Genomic DNA, 22,516 nt, shown 5'->3' on the forward strand with positions numbered 1-22,516 from the left:
TTTCTGCAAACCCCACTGTTCCATACCTCACTACTGGTCTGGTTCTGCGAACCCCGCTCTCCCATACCTCACTATTGGTCAGGTTCTGTGAACCCCACTGTTCCGTACCTCACTACTGGTCAGGTTCTGTGAGCCCTCTGTTCCGTACCTCACTACTGGTCAGTTTCTGTGAACCCTTGCTCCGTACCTCACTATTGGTCAGTTTCTGTGAACCCTTGTTCCGTACCTCACTAATGGTCAGTTTCTGTGAACCCTTTTTCCGTACCTCACTACTGGTCAGTTTCTGCGAACACCGCTGTCCAGTACCTCACTACTGGTCAGGTTCTGCGAACCCTTCTTCTGTACCTCACTACTGGGCAGGTTCTGCAAACCCTAGTGTTCCATACCTCACTGCCGGTCAGTTTCTGCGAACCCCGCTGTCCCAAACCTCACTACTGGTCATTTTCTGTGAACCCTTGTTCCGTACCTCACTACTGGTCAGGTTCTGCGAGCCCTTGTTCCGTACCTCACTACTGGTCAGGTTCTGCGAACCCCACTGTTCCGTACCTCACTACTGGTCAGTTTCAGCGAACCCTGCTGTTTGATACCTCACTGCCGGTGAGTTTCTGCAATTCCCGCTGTCTCATACCTCACTACTGGTCAGGTTCTGAGAACCACACTGTTCCGTACCTCACTACTGGTCAGTTTCTGTGAGCCCTTGTTCCATACCTCACTACTGGTCCGTTTCTGTGAACCCTTGCTCCGTACCTCCCTACTGATCAGTTTCTGCGAACCCAACAGTTCTGTACCTCATCTCTTGTCAGTTTCTGCGAGCCCTTGTTCCGTACCTCACTACTGGTCAGTTTCTGCGAACCCTGCTGTTCCGTACCTACCTACTGGTCAGGTTACAAACCCTGCTGTTCCATACCTCACTACTGGTCAGGTTCTGCGAACCCCAATGTTCCGTACCTCACCACTGGTCAGTTTCTGCGAACCCCGCTGTCCCGTACCTCACTACTGGTCAGTTTCTGCAAACCCCGCTGTCCTGTACCTCACTACTGGTCAGTTTCTGTGAACCCAACAGTTTTGTACCTCACTACTTGTCAGTTTCTGTGAGCCCTTGTTCCGTACCTCACTACTGGTCAGTTTCTGCGTACCCCGCTGTCTCGTACCTCACTACTGGTCAGGTTCTGCGAGCCCTTGTTCCGTACCTTACTACTGGTCAGATTCTGTGAGCCCTTGTTCCGTACCTCATTACTGGTCCGGTTCTGTGAACCCCACTGTTCCGTACCTTACTACTGGTCAGATTCTGTGAACCCTCTGTTCCGTACCTCACTACTGGTCAGGTTCTGTGAACCCCGCTGTTCCATACCTCACTACTGGTCACTTTATGCAAACCCTGCTGTTCCGTACCTTACTACTGGTCAGATTCTGTGAACCCTCTGTTCCGTACCTTACTACTGGTCAGATTCTGTGAACCCTCTGTTCCCTACCTCACTACTGGTCAGATTCTGTGAACCCTCTGTTCCGTACCTCACTACTGGTCAGTTTCTGCGAACCCCACTGTTCTTTACCTCACTACTGGTCACGTTCTGCCGGACCCAGCTGTACTGTACCTCACTACTTGTCAGTTTCTGCAAACCCCACTGTTCCATACCTCACTGCTGGTCAGGTTCTGCGAACCCCGCTGTCCAGTACCTCACTACTGGTCAGTTTCTGCGAACACCGCTGTCCCGTACCTCACTACTGGTCAGGTTCTGCGAACCCCAATGTTCTGTACCTCACCACTGGTCAGTTTCTGCGAACCCCGCTGTCCCGTACCTCACTACTGGTCAGTTTCTGCAAACCCCGCTGTCCTGTACCTCACTACTGGTCAGTTTCTGCGAACCCCGCTGTCTCGTACCTCACTACTGGTCAGGTTCTGCGAACCCTTGTTCCGTACCTTACTACTGGTCAGATTCTGTGAGCCCTTGTTCCGTACCTCATTACTGGTCCGGTTCTGTGAACCCCACTGTTCCGTACCTTACTACTGGTCAGATTCTGTGAACCCTCTGTTCCGTACCTCACTACTGGTCAGATTCTGTGAACCCTCTGTTCCGTACCTCACTACTGGTCAGTTTCTGCGAACCCCACTGTTCTTTACCTCACTACTGGTCACGTTCTGCCGGACCCAGCTGTACTGTACCTCACTACTTGTCAGTTTCTGCAAACCCCACTGTTCCATACCTCACTGCTGGTCAGGTTCTGCGAACCCCGCTGTCCAGTACCTCACTACTGGTCAGTTTCTGCGAACACCGCTGTCCCGTACCTCACTACTGGTCAGGTTCTGCGAGCCCTGCTGTTCCATACCTCACTACTGGTCAGGTTCTGCGAACCTTACTGTTCCGTACCTCACTACTGGTCAGTTTCTGCAAACCCCGCTGTTCCGTACCTCACTACTGGTCAGTTTCTGCAAACCCCACTGTTCCGTACCTCACTACTGGTCATTTTCTGCAAACCCTGCTGTCCCCTATCTCACTACTGGTCATTTTCTGTGAACCCTTGTTCCGTACCTCACTACTGGTCAGGTTCTGCGAATCCTTGTTCCGTACCTCACTACTGGTCAGGTTCTGGGAGCCCTTGCTCCGTACCTCACTACTGGTCAGGTTCTGCGAACCCCACTGTTCTGTACCTCACTACTGGTCAGTGTCTGTGAACCCTTGCTCCGTACCTCCCTACTGGTCAGTTTCTGTGAACCCTTGTTCCGTACCTCACTACTGGTCATGTTCTGCGAGCCCTTGTTCTGTACCTCACTACTGGTCAGGTTCTGCAAACCCCGCTGTCTCATACCTCACTACTGGTCAGTTTCTGCGATCCCCACTGTTCCGTACCTGACTACTGGTCAGGTTCTGTGAACCCTGCTGTTTCATACCTTACTACTGATCAGATTCTGTGAACCCTCTGTTCCGTACCTCACTACTGGTCAGTTTCTGGGAACCCTTGCTCCTTACCTCACTATTGGTCAGTTTCTGTGAACCCTTGTTCCGTACCTCACTATTGGTCAGTTTCTGTGAACTCTTGTTCCGTACCTCACTACTGGTCAGGTTTTGCAAGCCCTTGTTCTGTACCTCACTACTGGTCAGGTTCTGCGAACCCCACTGTTCCGTACCTCACTACTGGTCAGTTTCTGCAAACCCTGCTGTTCCGTACCTTACTACTGGTCAGTTACTGCGAACCCCACTGTTCCGTACCTCACTACTGGTCAGTTTCTGCGAACCCTGCTGTCCCGTACCTCACTACTGGTCAGTTTCTTCGAACCCTGCTGTCCCGTACCTCACTACTGGTCATTTTCTGTGAACCCTTGTTCCGTACCTCACTACTGGTCAGGTTCTGCGAATCCTTGTTCCGTACCTCACTACTGGTCAGGTTCTGTGAGCCCTTGTTCCATACCTCACTACTGGTCAGGTTCTGCGAGCTCTTGTTCCATACTTCACTACTGGTCAGGTTCTGCGAACCCCACTGTTCCGTACCTCACTACTGGTCAGTTTCTGCGAACCCTGCTGTTTGATACCTCACTGCCGGTCAGTTTCTGCAATCCCCGCTGTCCCATACCTCACTACTGGTCAGGTTCGGAGAACCCCACTGTTCCGTACCTTACTACTGGTCAGTTTCTGTGAGCCCTTGTTCCGTACCTCACTACTGGTCAGTTTCTGTGAACCCTTGCTCTGTACCTCCCTACTGGTAGGTTTCTGTGAGACCTTGTTTCGTACCTCACTATTTGTCAGTTTCTGCGAACCCAACAGTTCTGTACCTCACATCTTGTCAGTTTCTGCGAGCCCTTGTTCTGTACCTCACTACTGGTCAGTTCTGCGAACCCCGCTGTCCCGTACCTCACTACTGGTCATGTTCTGCGAGCCCTTGTTCTGTACCTCACTACTGGTCTGGTTCTGCAAACCCCACTGTTCCGTACCTTACTACTGGTCAGGTTCTGTGAACCCTTGTTCCGTACCTCACTACTGTTCAGGTTCTGCGAATCCTTGTTCCGTACCTCACTACTGGTCAGGTTCTGCGAGCCCTTGTTCCGTACCTCACTTCTGGTCAGGTTCTGCGAGCCCTTGTTCCATACTTCACTACTGGTCAGGTTCTGCGAACCCCACTGTTCCGTACCTCACTACTGGTCAGTTTCTGCGAACCCTGCTGTTTGATACCTCACTGCCGGTGAGTTTCTGCAATTCCCGCTGTCTCATACCTCACTACTGGTCAGGTTCTTTGAACCCCGCTGTCCCGTACCTCACTACTGGTCATTTTCTGTGAACCCTTGTTCTGTACCTCACTACTGGTCAGATTCTGCGAATCCTTGTTCCGTACCTCACTACTGGTCAGGTTCTGGGAGCCCTTGCTCCGTTCCTCACTACTGGTCAGGTTCTGCGAACCCCACTGTTCCGTACCTCACTACTGGTCAATTTCTGCGAACCCTGCTGTTTGATACCTCACTACTGGTCAGTTTCTGCAAACACCACTGTTCCGTACCTCACTACTGGTCAGTTTCTGCAAACCCCTCTGTTCCGTACCTCACTACTGGTCAGTTTCTGCAAACCCCGCTGTTCCGTACCTCACTACTGGTCAGTTTCTGCAAACCCCACTGTTCCGTACCTCACTACTGGTCAGTTTCTGCAAACCCTGCTGTTCCGTACCTCACTACTGGTCAGTTCCTGCAAACCCCACTGTTCCGTACCTCACTACTGGTCAGTTTCTGCAAACCCCGCTGTTCTGTACCTCACTACTGGTCAGTTTCTGCAAACCCCACTGTTCCGTACCTCACTACTGGTCAGTTTCTGCGAACCCTGCTGTCCCGTATCTTACTGCTGGTCAGTTTCTTCGAACCACCTGTCCCGTACCTCACTACTGGTCATTTTCTGTGAACCTTTGTTCCGTACCTCACTACTGGTCAGGTTCTGCGAATCCTTGTTCCGTACCTCACTACTGGTCAGGTTCTGGAAGCCCTTGTTCCGTACCTCTCTACTGGTCAGGTTCTGCGAACCCCACTGTTCCGTACCTCACTACTGGTCAGTTTCTGTGAACCCTGCTGTTTGATACCTCACTGCCGGTCAGTTTCTGCAATCCCCGCTGTCCCATACCTCACTACTGGTCAGGTTCTGAGAACCCCACTGTTCCGTACCTTACTACTGGTCAGTTTCTGTGAGCCCTTGTTCCGTACCTCACTACTGGTCAGTTTCTGTGAACCCTTTCTCCGTACCTCCCTACTGGTCAGTTGCTGTGAACCCTTGTTCCGTACCTCACTACTGGTCAGTTTCTGTGAGCCCTTGTTCTGTACCTCCCTACTGGTCAGTTTCTGCGAACCCCGCTGTCTCATACCTCACTACTGGTCAGTTTCTGCGATCCCCACTGTTCCGTACCTTACTACTGGTCAGGTTCCGTGAACCCTGCTGTTCCGTACCTTACTACTGGTCAGATTCTGTGAACCCTCTGTTCCGTACCTCACTACTGGTCAGTTTCTGTGAACCCTTGCTCCGTACCTCACTATTGGTCAGTTTCTGTGAACCCTTGTTCCATACCTCACTATTGGTCAGTTTCTGTGAACTCTTGTTCCGTACCTCACTACTGGTCAGGTTTTGCAAGCCCTTGTTCCGTACCTCACTACTGGTCAGGTTCTGCGAACCCCACTGTTCCGTACCTCAGTACTGGTAATTTTCTGTGAACCCTTGTTCCGTACCTCACTACTGTTGGAGAAGTGTGGCTCAATGGTTAGAGCAGGCAGACCTCGATGCAGAGCTCTGGCCAGGGACCAGGGTTCGATTCCTGCCCCGGCGGGTCTCAGGCTCATTAATTCCCCTGAGCGGATATTCTTGCCTCATTGCCTATTCTGATCATGGGTCCCACGCTGCAACTCTGGGCAATAGCTTGCTTAGTCTCCACAACGGCCCCCACAACGCGAGGGAAGCCTGGTCTGCACCATGGCTTTGCCCAGGAGTGGACACTTCACAGGGAAAGCCAGGAAGGGTTCCCTTGCGGTATTCGTACAAGCGCCGGGAAATCCACTGCGGGTAGCTGTGCACTATACAAGTACAAAAACATTTACATTTACATTTACTGTTCAGGTTCTGCGAATCCTTGTTCCGTACCTCACTACTGGTCAGGTTCTGCGAGCCCTTGTTCCATACTTCACTACTGGTCAGGTTCTGCGAACCCCACTGTTCCGTACCTCACTACTGGTCAGTTTCTGCGAACCCTGCTGTTTGATACCTCACTGCCGGTGAGTTTCTGAAATTCCCGCTGTCCCATACCTCACTACTGGTCAGGTTCTGAGAAACCCACTGGTCCGTACCTTACTACTGGTCAGTTTCTGTGAGCCCTTCTTCCGTCCCTCACTACTGGTCAGTTTCTGTGAACCCTTGTTCCGTACCTTACTACTGGTCAGTTTCTGCGAGCCCTTGTTCCGTACCTCACTACTGGTCAGTTTCTGCGAACCCCGCTGTCACGTACCTCACTACTGGTCAGGTTCTGCGAGCCCTTGTTCTGTACCTCACTACTGGTCTGGTTCTGCAAACCCTGCTGTTCATATTTCACTACTGGTCATGTTCTGCGAACCCCACTGTTCTGTACCTCACTACTGGTCCGTTTCTGCGAAATCCGCTGTCCCGTACCTCACCACTGGTCAGTTTCTGTGAACCCTGCTGTCCCGTACCTCACTACTGGTCAGTTTCTGCGAACCCCGCTGTCTCGTACCTCACTACTGGTTAGGTTTTGCGAGCCATTGTTCCGTACCTCACTACTGGTCAGGCTCACTACTGGTCAGTTTCTGCGAGCTCTTGTTCCATACCTCACTACTGGTCAGTTTCTGTGAACCCTGCTGTTCCGTACCTCACTACTGGTCAGTTTCTGCGAACTCCACTGTTCCGTACCCCACTAAAGGTCAGTTTCTGCCAACCCCGCTGTCCTGTACCTCACTACTGGTCAGTTTCTGCGATCCCCGCTGTCCCGTACCTCACTGCTGGTCAGGTTCTGCGAACCCCACTGGTCCGTACCTCACTACTGGTCAGTTTCTGTGAACCCTTGTTCCGTGCCTCGCTACTGGTCAGGATCTGCAGACCCTTGTTCCGTACCTCACTACTGGTCAGGTTCTGCAAACCCCACTGTTCCGTACCTCACTACTGGTCAGTTTCTGCGAACCCTGTTGTTTGATACCTCACTGCCGGTGAGTTTCTGCGATCCCCGCTGTCCCATACCTCACTGCTGGTCAGGTTCTGTGAACCCCACTGGTCCGTACCTCACTACTGGTCAGTTTCTGCGAACCCAACAGTTCTGTACCTCACTACTGATAAGGATCTGCAAGCCCTTGTTCCGTACCTCACTACTGGTCAGGTTCAGCGAACCCTGCTGTTCCATACCTCACTACTGGTCAGGTTCTGCGAACCCGACTGTTCCGTACCTCACTACTGGTCAGTTTCTGCGAATCCTGCTCTTCCATACCTCACTACTGGTCAGTTTCTGCGAACCCCACTGTTCCGTACCCCACTACTGGTCAGTTTCTGCGAACCCCCTTCTTCCGTACCTCACTACTGGTCAGTTTCTGTGAACCCGTGTTCCGTCCCTTACTACTGGTCAGTTTCTGTGAACCCCGCTGTTCCGTACCTCACTACTGGTCAGTTTCTGTGAACCCTTGTTCCGTACCTCACTACTGGTCAGTTTCTGCGAACCCCAATGTTCCGTACCTCACTACTGGTCAGGTTCTGTGAACCCCGATGTCCTGTACCTCACTAATGGTGTGTTCTGTGAACTCTTGTTCCGTAACACAGCTCAACCACTGCTGCACTGGCCACAGAGTACAGTAGGATGGCCATCACAGGACGGACTAGCGCAGCTTGACTGGCCACAGAGTGTAGTAGGGTGCAGTCACAGGACAGACTAGCGCAGCTTGCTGGCCACAGAGTACAATAGGGGGGGTCGTCACAGGACAGACTAGCGCAGCTTCACTGGCCAAAGAGTACAGTAGGGTGGCCGTCACAGGAAGGACTAGCGCAGCTTGGGCAGGTTATGACTGGCGCTTTCCCTAGAGTTCTACCAGAATCATATTAGGCCTGGGTAAGCCTTGCCTCCTTTAGAATTGAAAAGATTTAAATCTCACTTGACGACGTCCAAATCACTTTCTGTGGCTGCACCATTTCTGTGGAACCTGAGAAGCACAAAAAGCATAATTTCAGTTAGAAAAAGTTTGAAAATTGTACTTTTCAGTCTCCACCTAAACGTTTACATCACTTTTTCCCCACTTGAAGAGATGGTTAGTCGGTACATCCTTTGACTGCCCTCCTTGCCTTCCCCCGACAGGCCTTTCATCTAAGCTCTCTCCTCACCACTTCATTTCCCTGTCCTACAGTATCTGGTCTCCGCTCCCTCCTTTAATGCTTCTTTCCCCATTACGCTTGGTTCCTGAGGTTCATGCTCACCTGTCTCCCTTCCTCTCTGTTACCCGGGCACCCCTTCTTTCGCCTTGTTTTTGTAACCTCTCTGATGGTTACATTCTTATTACTGCTTTTTAGGTCTTGCACTGGCGATGCAGCGCGAATCGCTGTCGCCAACGAGATCTATTGTTGTCTACTTGCCTCGGAAGGGGGACAGGAGATGGGTATGCGCAGGGCGAATGGAGGTCGCGAACACGCACGTAGCGAGATGTACCCATTTCCTGTCCCTCTTCCGTCCTCGCAAGCCTCATGCAGCGTTACTTTCTCTCCCCTCCCCCGTCGGCTCCACAGCCCGTCAACACGCACCGAAGTGCTCCTTTCTGGCTATCATAGCACACCTTGGCATCATTTACAAGTACCCACAACACCCCTGATCAGCAGCAGCACCTCTGGGGGTTCTTACCTCAGAGTAATACAGGCGGCCCCCTCCCTGGGCTGCGCGAGCTGCGCAGCACCCATGAGTACGGCGAAGTCTGCATGCGCCACCACTGGGCACGAGCCGCAAGCCACGCCGATGTGCACCGCATGGTGCGCCTACGACATGCGCATGGCGCTCCCCCACTTTCCCTTGTTTACTCTTTGTCCCGGCTGTCGGAGAAGACTGTGCTGGTTACAGCTGGAGGGTAGAGCAGGAAATAACGTCTCGCAGCATCCTTCACCACCTGTTACCAAAACCTACGGGCCTTGCTCGCTATGTCAGACCAGCTCTGCTTTGACGCCGGCGTTTCCAGTGAGGAGGTGCTGAGCAGCCGATTCCCGCTCCACCGCGCCTGCAGGGACGGCGACCTCCCTATTGCAGCTGCCGTGCACCCCGATGACACCCACGACCTAGTTTTAAAAAGTTACAGACTAAGGAATTTAAAGCCATAGTGCTAGGTCTTGGCGAACCACCACTGTCTAAAAACTCCAATTAATAATATCAGAGTCCTATGAAACCAGCTCGCCGGTTTACACTAGGTCGGACTGCCAATTAATTTAATATGTTAGAAGGTTAAAAAAAAAGTACATTCTCCTAAAATACTTATACTGACAACAGCAGCACTAGGACTCAACCATGAGAGGCAGACCTCCAAACGCATGTGTCATTTTGCCAGACTTTCCTATCTACAGCACTGAAAGGTTTTAGCTCATGGTTGACACTTTTCTTGGAGAAAAATATGCCATGACTCGGGAAAGGCCGACAGCTGGTACTTGAAGGAGCTGCGGCGAAAGATTCTTGGTGAGGGCTTTATCAGCTGTCATGCAATTTTTTGGTTTGTGACGAAGATGCCATATGCGGAAACCATCGAGAAGGGTTCTGTGTCAGTCGAGCGGGGCATCCCGCCGGCCCCAGGACCCGTCCGAGCTCGGCGGGAGCCCGGAGTTTAATGGCGCAGGTTTTAATTACACTGACGGGGCCTGACCATCGAAAGCCAACAGGAACCAAAGATTAATGGCTGCAGGAGGGCCAGACGCACGTACGCAGCCGACTGCAAGAGTAGCATCCTCGGCAGGAAAATAACCTGCCTAGGTGCTCCAGGGACAGGGCGCGGGAGCTCGGTAAGAAAGAAATAACAACAGCAGAAAACTGTGAGTAATGGATGGCCTTGGAGCACTGTCTGCCCCTCACACCCTCCGTTTGTGTCACTGTTTGTGATCAGGTCCACGGTGTAACCAATTGACGAGATTAATGTTCACTGGTCCCACACATGCCATTTTAACCTACGTTGTTACTAGGCACGACGAGAACCCCGCAAACTGTAGACTGATTTACTCACTTTTATCACAGGTAGATCCAGGGACAAAGCTGTTTTCTCCCCCCTGCAAAGTTTGACGCTTTTTTCCACATTCGAGGTTTCCGCACAGGCTGCAACCAATATTCGCCAATTAGGCCAAAGGATTGTACCTTAGGGCAGCGTTGCATTGGTGCCACAAGTAGGCCAGGGCAGCTAAAAACAAGCATTTGCAATGTAATAGGTCTCGCATTTACGCAAATTTGACCTATTGGCATTGTGAATGCCAATGGCTTTTATTTATGTTTCAAAAACCAAAACATAAATAAACGGCAATGTCATCTATGTATATATAAAAACGAAAGTATGTCTGTTTGTCCTTTATGCATTACTACACCATTCATCCGATCGCCATGAAACTTTGGGAAGTTGTTGAGTTCACTCTTGCGACGGTTTCTGGCAAAAAAAAGAAATAATAATAATAATAAAAATAAAAATAAATGGTTAAAAGTTGTTGAGTACACTCTTGCGAAGGTTTCTGGCACAAAAAAGAAAAAATTGTTAAATATCGCCCCACAGGCCCCCCCAGGGCCCTCATAATCTTTCCAATACTGAACGTTTACAGTTTACGGTGCGACTCACTTTTGCAATGACCATCAACAAAGCATAAGGACAATCGCTGCAAGTGTGTGGACTAGATTTGGAGAATCCGTGCTTCTCACATGGACAACTGTATGTGGCCAGCACACGCGTCGAAAAACCTTCTGATTTATTCGTGTACGCACCAGACGGAAAAACAAAAAATACAGTGTATCCACAAGCACTCGAATAAATAAACAGAATAAAAACAACAGTTTAAAATGTTTTCCATATTAAAATGAATAAGTTTCAATAAAAATGACACAATGTAAATTGAATGTTATCATAACAAGTTTCCTTAAATTTCCTTTCTTCTGAGATCGCAGCAACGCGCGACGGGTAAGCTAGTTTACAATAAAAGTAGCTCAAACTCTCGCAAATGCGAGACCTATTGCATTGCAAATGCTTGTTGTATCTTTCATGGAATTGTGAGAATAAAGTTACTGTTCGTTGCAAAGTGCACTGATTCCCTTTGGTCAGTAAATACATACATAAATAATTGATTGACGGGACATTATTTCCTTGGGATGTCATTGGTGGCTTCTTTTGTTCTTGTTTGCTCTCCGTGGGTCTGTTCTTGTTTGGGAGGATGTTACTGGTTGTGCCATTGTTGCCTTTGACTGTCATTGCTTCTGGTATGTACTGACTGCTGCCCTCTTCTTCCCATGGCCCTGTCATGTGTTGAACACTGCCTTCTCTGGGATGCCCTTAGCTGGCTGTCGGTGTTTTTCTTCTGGTTGTTGTGGTTGTTTATCTCAAGAATGACGCTGTTCCTGTCTTGTCTTCTTTCCTCCCAGGGAGAGTTGGACTACACTCTGCAGAACCAGGACAATGTTGTCTTCATTTCCACTTTACATGGAGGTTAATCTCAAAGATTCACTTTTGACTCAAAGCAAAAAACATATAAAGGTGACAATGGGGCAGTGGTGTGCCAAGCCTGCCTTCCACCAGTCGCCTTTACTCCAGACACACTGTCTTCCTCCAGGTGCCTCTCTTCGTTTTGAAGACCACCCTTCATCTCAAGACTCATCCTTTCAAGGGCACTGTTTGTGTCCAGACGCTGATGCCTCCGAGGCGAACTTTGACTCTGTACCTCTTTCCTGAGGTCCTTCCACACCCCATGCAAGGCTCACCCTAAGGTGAAACTTCTGCATCACAAGGCGTTCCTGACCGGATATCTGTCCATGAAACGCCCCTTGCCCACCCAGGGTTCATTTTGTTTGTCTGAGATCAATATTTCTCCCAAGCTAGTTGTGCCCGGAGTGCTTCCTGTTTCTGGTCTGTCTGGGCCACAAGATTGATCTTGCCTTGATGCCTGTTTTCTAGAGCCTCTCCTTATTTATAAGCCAACTTTGGCCCCCAAAGTAAGGGCGGGGGTCATGTGGGACTTCTAAAACCTCTGTCATTTCGAGAGTGCAGTTGAGGGATTGAATCGCTGGAAGCCTTGTGACCGTGGAATGAAGCATGCATGTGTTTTATTGTTTCTGGGCTCTGTTCTTACCTGGGGGGAGAAGTGCAGGACTGCATGAACCCAGTACAAAGCGATGGGACAGGAGTGTTCTCGATTGGCAATAAAGTTTAACCTCATATGCTGTGCTACAAGGAAGCCATTTTCATATCTTGGAGCGTGCTTGCAAGTTTATCCCTTAATCTGAGTTTAAGACGTTGACTTTGCCTTGGAGGGCCCTTGGGCCAGTTTGGTCTGATGAGAGTTCAGCACCGAGGATTCTCGCGAGAAAGAGAAGTCTGTCTTGATGTTTGCTTCTGCTTCTTCGAGGACATTCATAAAGTCAAGATCTGTAGATGCGCCTGCGGAGAGCAAGGAACCAGAAAGGAAACTCGCCTTCTCAGTTACCCTGCCTTCACCACACGTTTGTTTTCAACTATTCTTTGATTTTCCAAGTCATTCAGTTTTAAAGATTATTCTTACACTTCTTTCTATTCAGACATAAAAAGAAACCTCATCAATGGTCTGTGTCGAATAATATTAAAAATTCATTTCTTTAGAAGTGAAGTAATTAACAATACTATAATGAGTCCTCCCCTTAATATAACTGTTCCAAGGACTTACTCGTAACTTCTTATACTGTGGACTACATTCATTATACATGTATTTCAATTACTGTGAGAAATTGGGTTATTGGTTGAGGGGGTTGAGACCCCCACTCGGGCAACATCCAGAATCCTCCTCAGGGTGGACCAGAAAAGTCACTAAAGGAACCTGTGCTCATCCTTCTTGTGGCATGACACAAACGCGGGCAGGCTTAACTGAGAGGCGCAGTGTTAGGCATCTATGCAGCACACAACCTGTTATAAAGTGGAAAAACAACAGAAGAAAACTCCTACACCAAATTAGAAATCTAGAGTAAACTTTAATAAATAAAATGAGACCAAAACGACAAAAATCCAATCAGTAAAAATGGAGATATGCATTTTCAAAGGTTTAAGTAAAAGCACTATAGTCGTGCTAGACCAGGACAAAGCCACAGGTTCTGGCCGACGCTACAGAGTGCGGGACAGATACAGGGACCAGGTTAGTCCTGCTGAAAACGTTACCTTCTCAAAGTCCAGCAATAAGATAACAAAACAAAAGGATTTCATAGGAGGAGCTTAACCGATGGGTCCGAGGTCTGGAGAGGCACTTTCTAGGGATCAGGAACTCGCTCTCGCAGAGGCCATCAGGATTCAGGCAGGTCCAGGAAGGGCCAGTTGCAGCGGGTCAGCTGGCCAGTTGCAGGGAGGTGTTCAGAGCTTGTTGAGAGAACAGGAGGTCAGACATCTGACCCTTGTAGTTATTCTGGTAGTCCTGGGTTCAAGGAGATGGTCCTCTCTCTTTCAAACAGGACAAACCTCTGGTAGCAACATGGCCGGCTTCTGAGAAACAAGGCAGGCCTCAAGCAGCAGGACAGTCCTCTGAGAAACAAGGCAGGCTTCAAGCAGCAGACAGTCCTCTGAGAAACAAGGCAGGCCTCAAGCAGCAGGCAGACCTCTGAGAAACAAGGCAGGCCTCAAGCAGCAGACAGTCCTCTGAGAAACAAGGCAGGCTTCAAGCAGCAGGGCAGACCTCTGAGAAACCAGGCAGGCCTCAAGCAGCAGACAGTCCTCTGAGAAACAAGGCAGGCTTCAAGCAGCAGGACAGTCCTCTGAGAAACAAGGCAGGCTTCAAGCAGCAGGACAGTCCTCTGAGAAACAAGGCAGGCCTCAAGCAGCAGACAGTCCTCTGAGAAACAAGGCAGGCCTCAAGCAGCAGACAGTCCTCTGAGAAACAAGGCAGGCTTCAAGCAGCAGGGCAGACCTCTGAGAAACAAGGCAGGCCTCAAAGAGCAGGCAGTCCTCTGAGAAACAAGGCAGGCCTCAAGCAGCAGGACAGTCCTCTGAGAAACAAGGCAGGCTTCAAGCAGCAGGGCAGACCTCTGAGAAACAAGGCAGGCCTCAAGCAGCAGGGCAGTCCTCTGAGAAACAAGGCAGGCCTCAAGCAGCAGGACAGTCCTCTGAGAAACAAGGCAGGCCTCAAGCAGCAGACAGTCCTCTGAGAAACAAGGCAGGCCTCAAGCAGCATGACAGTCCTCTGAGAAACAAGGCAGGCTTCAAGCAGCAGGGCAGACCTCTGAGAAACAAGGCAGGCCTCAAGCAGCAGGGCAGTCCTCTGGGAAACAAGGCAGGCCTCAAGCAGCAGGACAGTCCTCTGAGAAACAAGGCAGGCTTCAAGCAGCAGGGCAGTCCTCTGGAGTACAAGGCATCCCTCACGCATGCAGGCAGTCCTCTGAGAAACAAGGCAGGCCTCAAGCAGCAGGCAGTCCTCTGAGAAACAAGGCAGGCCTCAAAGAGCAGGCAGTCCTCTGAGAAACAAGGCAGGCTTCAAGCAGCAGGACAGTCCTCTGAGAAACAAGGCAGGCCTCAAGCAGCAGGACAGTCCTCTGAGAAACAAGGCAGGCTTCAAGCAGCAGACAGTCCTCTGAGAAACAAGGCAGGCCTCAAGCAGCAGGACAGTCCTCTGAGAAACAAGGCAGGCTTCAAGCAGCAGGACAGTCCTCTGAGAAACAAGGCAGGCTTCAAGCAGCAGGGCAGTCCTCTGAGAAACAAGGCAGGCCTCAAGCAGCAGACAGTCCTCTGAGAAACAAGGCAGGCCTCAAGCAGCAGGACAGTCCTCTGGAGTACAAGGCAGGCCTCACGCATGCAGGCAGTCCTCTGAGAAACAAGGCAGGCCTCAAGCAGCAGGCAGTCCTCTGAGAAACAAGGCAGGCCTCAAGCAGCAGGCAGTCCTCTGAGAAACAAGGCAGGCCTCAAAGAGCAGGCAGTCCTCTGAGAAACAAGGCAGGCCTCAAGCAGCAGGGCAGTCCTCTGAGAAACAAGGCAGGCCTCAAGCAGCAGGCAGTCCTCTGAGAAACAAGGCAGGCGTCAAGCAGCAGGGCGGTCCTCTGGAGTACAAGGCATGCTTCAAGCAGCTGGGCAGTCCTCTGGAGTACAAGGGAGGCCTTAAGCAGCAGGGCAGTCCTCTGAGAAACAAGGCAGGCTTCAAGCAGAAGAGCAGTCCTCTGAGAAGCAAGGCAGGCCTCAGCAGCAGGGCAGTCCTCTGAAGAACAAGGCAGGCTTCAAGCAGAAGAGCAGTCCTCTGAGAAACAAGGCAAGCCTCAAGCAGCAGGGCAGTCCTCTGGAGAACAAGGCAGGCCTCAAGCAGCAGGGCAGTCCTCTGGAGTACAAGGCAGGCCTCAAGCAACAGGCAGTCCTCTGATAAACAAGGCAGGCTTCAAGCAGCAGGACAGTCCTCTGAGAAATAAGGCAGGCTTCAAGCAGCAGGGCAGACCTCTGAGAAACAAGGCAGGCTTCAAGCAGCAGGGCAGACCTCTGAGAAACAAGGCAGGCCTCAAGCAGCAGGGCAGTCCTCTGAGAAACAAGGCAGGCCTCAAGCAGCAGGACAGTCCTCTGAGAAACAAGGCAGGCCTCAAGCAGCAGACAGTCCTCTGAGAAACAAGGCAGGCCTCAAGCAGCAGGACAGTCCTCTGAGAAACAAGGCAGGCTTCAAGCAGCAGGGCAGACCTCTGAGAAACAAGGCAGGCCTCAAGCAGCAGGGCAGTCCTCTGGGAAACAAGGCAGGCCTCAAGCAGCAGGACAGTCCTCTGAGAAACAAGGCAGGCTTCAAGCAGCAGGGCAGTCCTCTGGAGTACAAGGCATCCCTCACGCATGCAGGCAGTCCTCTGAGAAACAAGGCAGGCCTCAAGCAGCAGGCAGTCCTCTGAGAAACAAGGCAGGCCTCAAAGAGCAGGCAGTCCTCTGAGAAACAAGGCAGGCTTCAAGCAGCAGGACAGTCCTCTGAGAAACAAGGCAGGCCTCAAGCAGCAGGACAGTCCTCTGAGAAACAAGGCAGGCTTCAAGCAGCAGACAGTCCTCTGAGAAACAAGGCAGGCCTCAAGCAGCAGGACAGTCCTCTGAGAAACAAGGCAGGCTTCAAGCAGCAGGACAGTCCTCTGAGAAACAAGGCAGGCTTCAAGCAGCAGGGCAGTCCTCTGAGAAACAAGGCAGGCCTCAAGCAGCAGACAGTCCTCTGAGAAACAAGGCAGGCCTCAAGCAGCAGGACAGTCCTCTGGAGTACAAGGCAGGCCTCACGCATGCAGGCAGTCCTCCGAGAAACAAGGCAGGCCTCAAGCAGCAGGCAGTCCTCTGAGAAACAAGGCAGGCCTCAAGCAGCAGGCAGTCCTCTGAGAAACAAGGCAGGCCTCAAAGAGCAGGCAGTCCTCTGAGAAACAAGGCAGGCCTCAAGCAGCAGGGCAGTCCTCTGAGAAACAAGGCAGGCCTCAAGCAGCAGGCAGTCCTCTGAGAAACAAGGCAGGCGTCAAGCAGCAGGGCGGTCCTCTGGAGTACAAGGCATGCTTCAAGCAGCTGGGCAGTCCTCTGGAGTACAAGGGAGGCCTTAAGCAGCAGGGCAGTCCTCTGAGAAACAAGGCAGGCTTCAAGCAGAAGAGCAGTCCTCTGAGAAGCAAGGCAGGCCTCAGCAGCAGGGCAGTCCTCTGAAGAACAAGGCAGGCTTCAAGCAGAAGAGCAGTCCTCTGAGAAACAAGGCAAGCCTCAAGCAGCAGGGCAGTCCTCTGGAGAACAAGGCAGGCCTCAAGCAGCAGGGCAGTCCTCTGGAGTACAAGGCAGGCCTCAAGCAACAGGCAGTCCTCTGATAAACAAGGCAGGCTTCAAGCAGCAGGACAGTCCTCTGAGAAACAAGGCAGGCTTCAAGCAGCAGGGCAGACCTCTGAGAAACCAGGCAGGCCTCAAGCAGTAGACAGTCCTCTGAGAAACAAGGCAGGCTTCAAGCAGCAGGACAGTCCTCTGAGAAACAAGGCAGGCCTCAAAGAGCAGGCAGTCCTCTGAGAAACAAGGCAGGCCTCAAGCAGCAGGGCAGTCCTCTGGAGTACAAGGCATGCCTCAAGCAGCAGGCAGTCCTCTGAGAAACAAGGCAGGCCTCAAAGAGCAGGCAGTCCTCTGAGAAACAAGGCAGGCCTCAAAGAGCAGGCAGTCCTCTGAGAAACAAGGCAGGCTTCAAGCAGCAGGACAGTCCTCTGAGAAACAAGGCAGGCCTCAAGCAGCAGGACAGTCCTCTGAGAAACAAGGCAGGCTTCAAGCAGCAGGACAGTCCTCTGAGAAACAAGGCAGGCTTCAAGCAGCAGGGCAGACCTCTGAGAAACCAGGCAGGCCTCAAGCAGCAGACAGTCCTCTGAGAAACAAGGCAGGCTTCAAGCAGCAGGACAGTCCTCTGAGAAACAAGGCAGGCTTCAAGCAGCAGGACAGTCCTCTGAGAAACAAGGCAGGCCTCAAGCAGCCGACAGTCCTCTGAGAAACAAGGCAGGCCTCAAGCAGCAGGACAGTCCTCTGAGAAACAAGGCAGGCTTCAAGCAGCAGGGCAGTCCTCTGGAGTACAAGGCAGGCCTCACGCATGCAGGCAGTCCTCTGAGAAACAAGGCAGGCCTCAAGCAGCAGGCAGTCCTCTGAGAAACAAGGCAGGCCTCAAAGAGCAGGCAGTCCTCTGAGAAACAAGGCAGGCTTCAAGCAGCAGGACAGTCCTCTGAGAAACAAGGCAGGCCTCACGCAGCAGGACAGTCCTCTGAGAAACAAGGCAGGCTTCAAGCAGCAGGACAGACCTCTGAGAAACAAGGCAGGCCTCAAGCAGCAGGACAGTCCTCTGAGAAACAAGGCAGGCTTCAAGCAGCAGGACAGTCCTCTGAGAAACAAGGCAGGCTTCAAGCAGCAGGGCAGTCCTCTGAGAAACAAGGCAGGCCTCAAGCAGCAGACAGTCCTCTGAGAAACAAGGCAGGCCTCAAGCAGCAGGACAGTCCTCTGGAGTACAAGGCAGGCCTCACGCATGCAGGCAGTCCTCTGAGAAACAAGGCAGGCCTCAAGCAGCAGGCAGTCCTCTGAGAAACAAGGCAGGCCTCAAGCAGCAGGCAGTCCTCTGAGAAACAAGGCAGGCCTCAAAGAGCAGGCAGTCCTCTGAGAAACAAGGCAGGCCTCAAGCAGCAGGGCAGTCCTCTGAGAAACAAGGCAGGCCTCAAGCAGCAGGCAGTCCTCTGAGAAACAAGGCAGGCGTCAAGCAGCAGGGCGGTCCTCTGGAGTACAAGGCAGGCTTCAAGCAGCTGGGCAGTCCTCTGGAGTACAAGGCAGGCCTCAAGCAGCAGGGCAGTCCTCTGAGAAACAAGGCAGGCTTCAAGCAGAAGAGCAGTCCTCTGAGAAGCAAGGCAGGCCTCAGCAGCAGGGCAGTCCTCTGAAGAACAAGGCAGGCTTCAAGCAGAAGAGCAGTCCTCTGAGAAACAAGGCAAGCCTCAAGCAGCAGGGCAGTCCTCTGGAGAACAAGGCAGGCCTCAAGCAGCAGGGCAGTCCTCTGGAGTACAAGGCATGCCTCAAGCAGCAGGGCAGTCCTCTGGAGTACAAGGCATGCCTAAAGCAGCAGGGCAGTCTTATGGAGTACAAGGCAGGCTTCAAGCAGCAAGGCAGTCCTCTGTAGTACGAGACAGGCCTCAAGCAGCAGGGCAGTCCTCTGAGAAACAAGGCAGGCCTCAAGCAGCAGGCAGTCCTCTGAGAAACAAGGCAGGCCTCAAGCAGCAGGCAGTCCTCTGAGAAACAAGGCAGGCCTCAAAGAGCAGGCAGTCCTATGAGAAACAAGGCAGGCCTCAAGCAGCAGGCAGTCCTCTGAGAAACAAGGCAGGCCTCAAGCAGCAGGCAGTCCTCTGAGAAACAAGGCAGGCCTCAAAGAGCAGGCAGTCCTATGAGAAACAAGGCAGGCCGAAAGCAGCAGGCAGTCCTCTGAGAAACAAGGCAGGCCTCAAGCAGCAGGCAGTCCTCTGAGAAACAAAGCAGGCCTCGAGCAGCAGGGCAGTCCTCTGAGAAACAAGGCAGGCCTCAAAGAGCAGGCAGTCCTATGAGAAACAAGGCAGGCCTCAAGCAGCAGGCAGTCCTCTGAGAAACAAGGCAGGCCTCAAGCAGCAGGCAGTCCTCTGAGAAACAAGGCAGGCCTCAAAGAGCAGGCAGTCCTATGAGAAACAAGGCAGGCCGCAAGCAGCAGGCAGTCCTCTGAGAAACAAGGCAGGCCTCAAGCAGCAGGCAGTCCTCTGAGAAACAAAGCAGGCCTCGAGCAGCAGGGCAGTCCTCTGGAGTACAAGGCAGGCTTCAAGCAGCAGGGCAGTCCTCTGAGAAACAAGGCAGGCCTCAAGCAGCAGGCAGTCCTCTGAGAAGCAAGGCATGCCTCAAGCAGCATGGCAGTCCTCTGAGAAACAAGGCAGGCTTCAAGTAGCAGGGCAGACCTCTGAGAAACAAGGCAGGCCTCAAGCAGCAGGGCAGTCCTCTGGAGTACAAGGCAGGCTTCAAGCAGCAGGGCAGACCTCTGAGAAACAAGGCAGGCCTCAAGCAACAGGGCAGTCCTCTGGAGTACAAGGCAGGCTTCAAGCAGCAGGGCAGTCCTCTGAGAAACAAGGCAGGCCTCAAAGAGCAGGCCGTCCTCTGAGAAACAAGGCAGGCCTCAAGCAGCAGGCAGTCCTCTGAGAAACAAGGCAGGCCTCAAAGAGCAGGCAGTCCTATGAGAAACAAGGCAGGCCTCAAGCAGCAGGCAGTCCTCTGAGAAACAAGGCAGGCCTCAAGCAGCAGGCAGTCCTCTGAGAAACAAGGCAGGCCTCAAAGAGCAGGCAGTCCTATGAGAAACAAGGCAGGCTGCAAGCAGCAGGCAGTCCTCTGAGAAACAAGGCAGGCCTCAAGCAGCAGGCAGTCCTCTGAGAAACAAAGCAGGCCTCGAGCAGCAGGGCAGTCCTCTGGAGTACAAGGCAGGCTTCAAGCAGCAGGGCAGTCCTCTGAGAAACAAGGCAGGCCTCAAGCAGCAGGCAGTCCTCTGAGAAGCAAGGCATGCCTCAAGCAGCATAGCAGTCCTCTGAGAAACAAGGCAGGCTTCAAGCAGCAGGGCAGACCTCTGAGAAACAAGGCAGGCCTCAAGCAGCAGGGCAGTCCTCTGGAGTACAAGGCAGGCTTCAAGCAGCAGGGCAGACCTCTGAGAAACAAGGCAGGCCTCAAGCAACAGGGCAGTCCTCTGGAGTACAAGGCAGGCTTCAAGCAGCAGGGCAGTCCTCTGGAGTACAAGGCAGGCTTCAAGCAGCAGGGCAGACCTCTGAGAAACAAGGCAGGCCTCAAGCAACAGGGCAGTCCTCTGGAGTACAAGGCAGGCTTCAAGCAGCAGGGCAGACCTCTGAGAAACAAGGCAGGCCTCAAGCAACAGGGCAGTCCTCTGGAGTACAAGGCAGGCTTCAAGCAGCAGGGCAGTCCTCTGAGAAGCAAGGCAGACCTCAAGCAGCAGGCAGTCCTCTGAGAAGCAAGGCAGGCGTCAAGCAGCATGGCAGTCCTCTGGAGTACAAGGCAGGCTTCAAGCAGCAGGCAGTCCTCTGGGAAACAAGGCAGGCCGCAAGCAGCAGGGCAGTCCTCTGGATACAAGGCAGTGGAAACTTCTGGAGCCCCCCCCCCCCCCATACTTCTGGAATTCACTTCCTCCCTGCCCAGGCCCCAAGGTGCCTGGGGTGACAAAAGCTTGGTGTCATGATTTTTGTGAGTGGTGAGGCAGCACCTTTAAATGTAAGTGAGGCTCAAAACAGCTCCACCCATCTCATGCTGGCCGGATTGCCCTCTCCCAGCTATGCCCAGGTCCTATTGTTCACTGTCTGGGCCAAATGGGGAACAATTAACAGGCAGATGCAGTTGGACTTTCATGGAAAGCCTCAAAGTTTAGGGCAAGAAAGTGTCAATTGCCTACAAGTGGCATTTTCAATTTTTTTTAATCTAAAATCGGCCTTTACTGTTAAAAAGCATTTAAAGTTACAATTAATTTGAGTCCAAATGGGACATTTCTACCTACTTCCAATCAAATATTAGCACTTATTAAATGTAATAAGGTAATTCAGTATTATTCTATGGGAGAGGTAGGCCTTACTGTAGTGAAAAGCTAATTTAGGGGTTTTCCATTACCAGGACATGTAAGACTTAAAAGTACATGTCCAACTTTTTAAATAGTGTGCCCCCTGTCCTGTGTGCTGTTTAGAACCTACCTTAGGAGGGCTTTTATGTACTAAAAGGGAGGTTTAGGCCTTGCAAAGGTTTATTTTGCCAGGTCGAATTAGCAGTTTAAAACTGAACCCAGGCTGCAATGGCAGACCCGAGACATGTTTCAAATGGCTACATGAGTGGGCGGCAAAATAAGTGCTGCAGGCTGAGGTTCCGTGGCCCACTAGTGCAAAAAGAACAACTGATGGACAGAATGTGAGTGCTTGAAATGTTCAACACTCTGTCCATCTTCCCCTTTGGTTTTGCTTTTCAGGCCGACTAGTAGCATTTAATTTACTGCCCGAATGGCCGTGGTACTATATACGAGGGACTTGCACATACATTTAAAGCTCCAATCAGGTGTATGCCAATTGTACCGTTTTGTAAGGAGTGAGCATATGCAGGTTAGCACTGGTTAGCAGTGGTAAAGTGCCCAAAGCCCTACAAACCAACAAAAACAAGTTCAGAAAACTAGAGGGGTGAAGGGGCAAAACGTTTAGGGGTTACCCTCCAGAGAGGGCCGTGCCCAATAATTCCAAACCACAACAAGTTCTTATGTTCCTGACCCCTGTATGCATCGAATAATACGTAAACAAAAACTGAAGAAACGTGCCTCTCGGGTATCTGAAATACATATTCTTTATTGCTTTATTTATAGACTAGGTTGGAAAATCCTTCATAAGGCAAACGGTGTCCACTCCTCAAAGGATTTATAATTATAACCCTAGCAACAGTGTAATTCATTTTATAAAGTCTTTTTCTTTTTGAGTAAACAGTGTTGACAACACTCTCTCAAGCAAATAGTTTTTTCAATTTAAATGGGACTTAAACCTTTGAAAGACAGCTGCTCCCTAGTGCTAAAGGCTCAAAGTGGCATTTCTAATTTATACATTTCATTTCTTATAAATGATTCAATTCAGCTTTTAGTTTGTATATCCTATTCTGCCCAATCTGTAAGAGTTTATTGTAATTTATTCATACACATAAATGTAAATGTGGGATACTTGTAAAGCGCACTGTTACTCTACCCGAGTGTCCTGGCGCTGTAGACCGCTGGGGAACCCGTCCTGGTTTTCCCTGTGAGATGGTCCCTTTCTGGGTATCTCCAGGGTGAAACCAGGCATCCCCGGCGTCTGTGGGGGGCCGTTGTAGAGATGAGGCAAGCTTAATGCC

The 22,516-nt window shown here is 51.5% G+C and overlaps 1 protein-coding gene across 3 annotated transcripts in view; it reads left to right on the top strand.

The window, feature by feature from the left end:
- URM1 (ubiquitin related modifier 1) overlaps positions 1 to 12,816 on the top strand; it is a 67,918-nt gene extending 55,102 nt beyond the window's left edge. For all 3 annotated transcript variants that reach the window (XM_086924927.1, XM_086924926.1, XM_086924928.1), the window contains one exon: positions 11,587 to 12,816. In XM_086924927.1, the coding sequence (XP_086781053.1) occupies positions 11,587 to 11,655 (69 nt within the window). In that variant the 3' untranslated portion in view covers positions 11,656 to 12,816. The remainder of the gene's footprint in view (positions 1 to 11,586) is intronic.
- Positions 12,817 to 22,516: the final 9,700 nt, after the last annotated feature.

This window comes from Lissotriton vulgaris, chromosome 5 (genome assembly GCF_964263255.1).
Source record: "Lissotriton vulgaris chromosome 5, aLisVul1.2, whole genome shotgun sequence".
In the NCBI taxonomy this organism is placed as follows: domain Eukaryota; kingdom Metazoa; phylum Chordata; class Amphibia; order Caudata; family Salamandridae; genus Lissotriton; species Lissotriton vulgaris.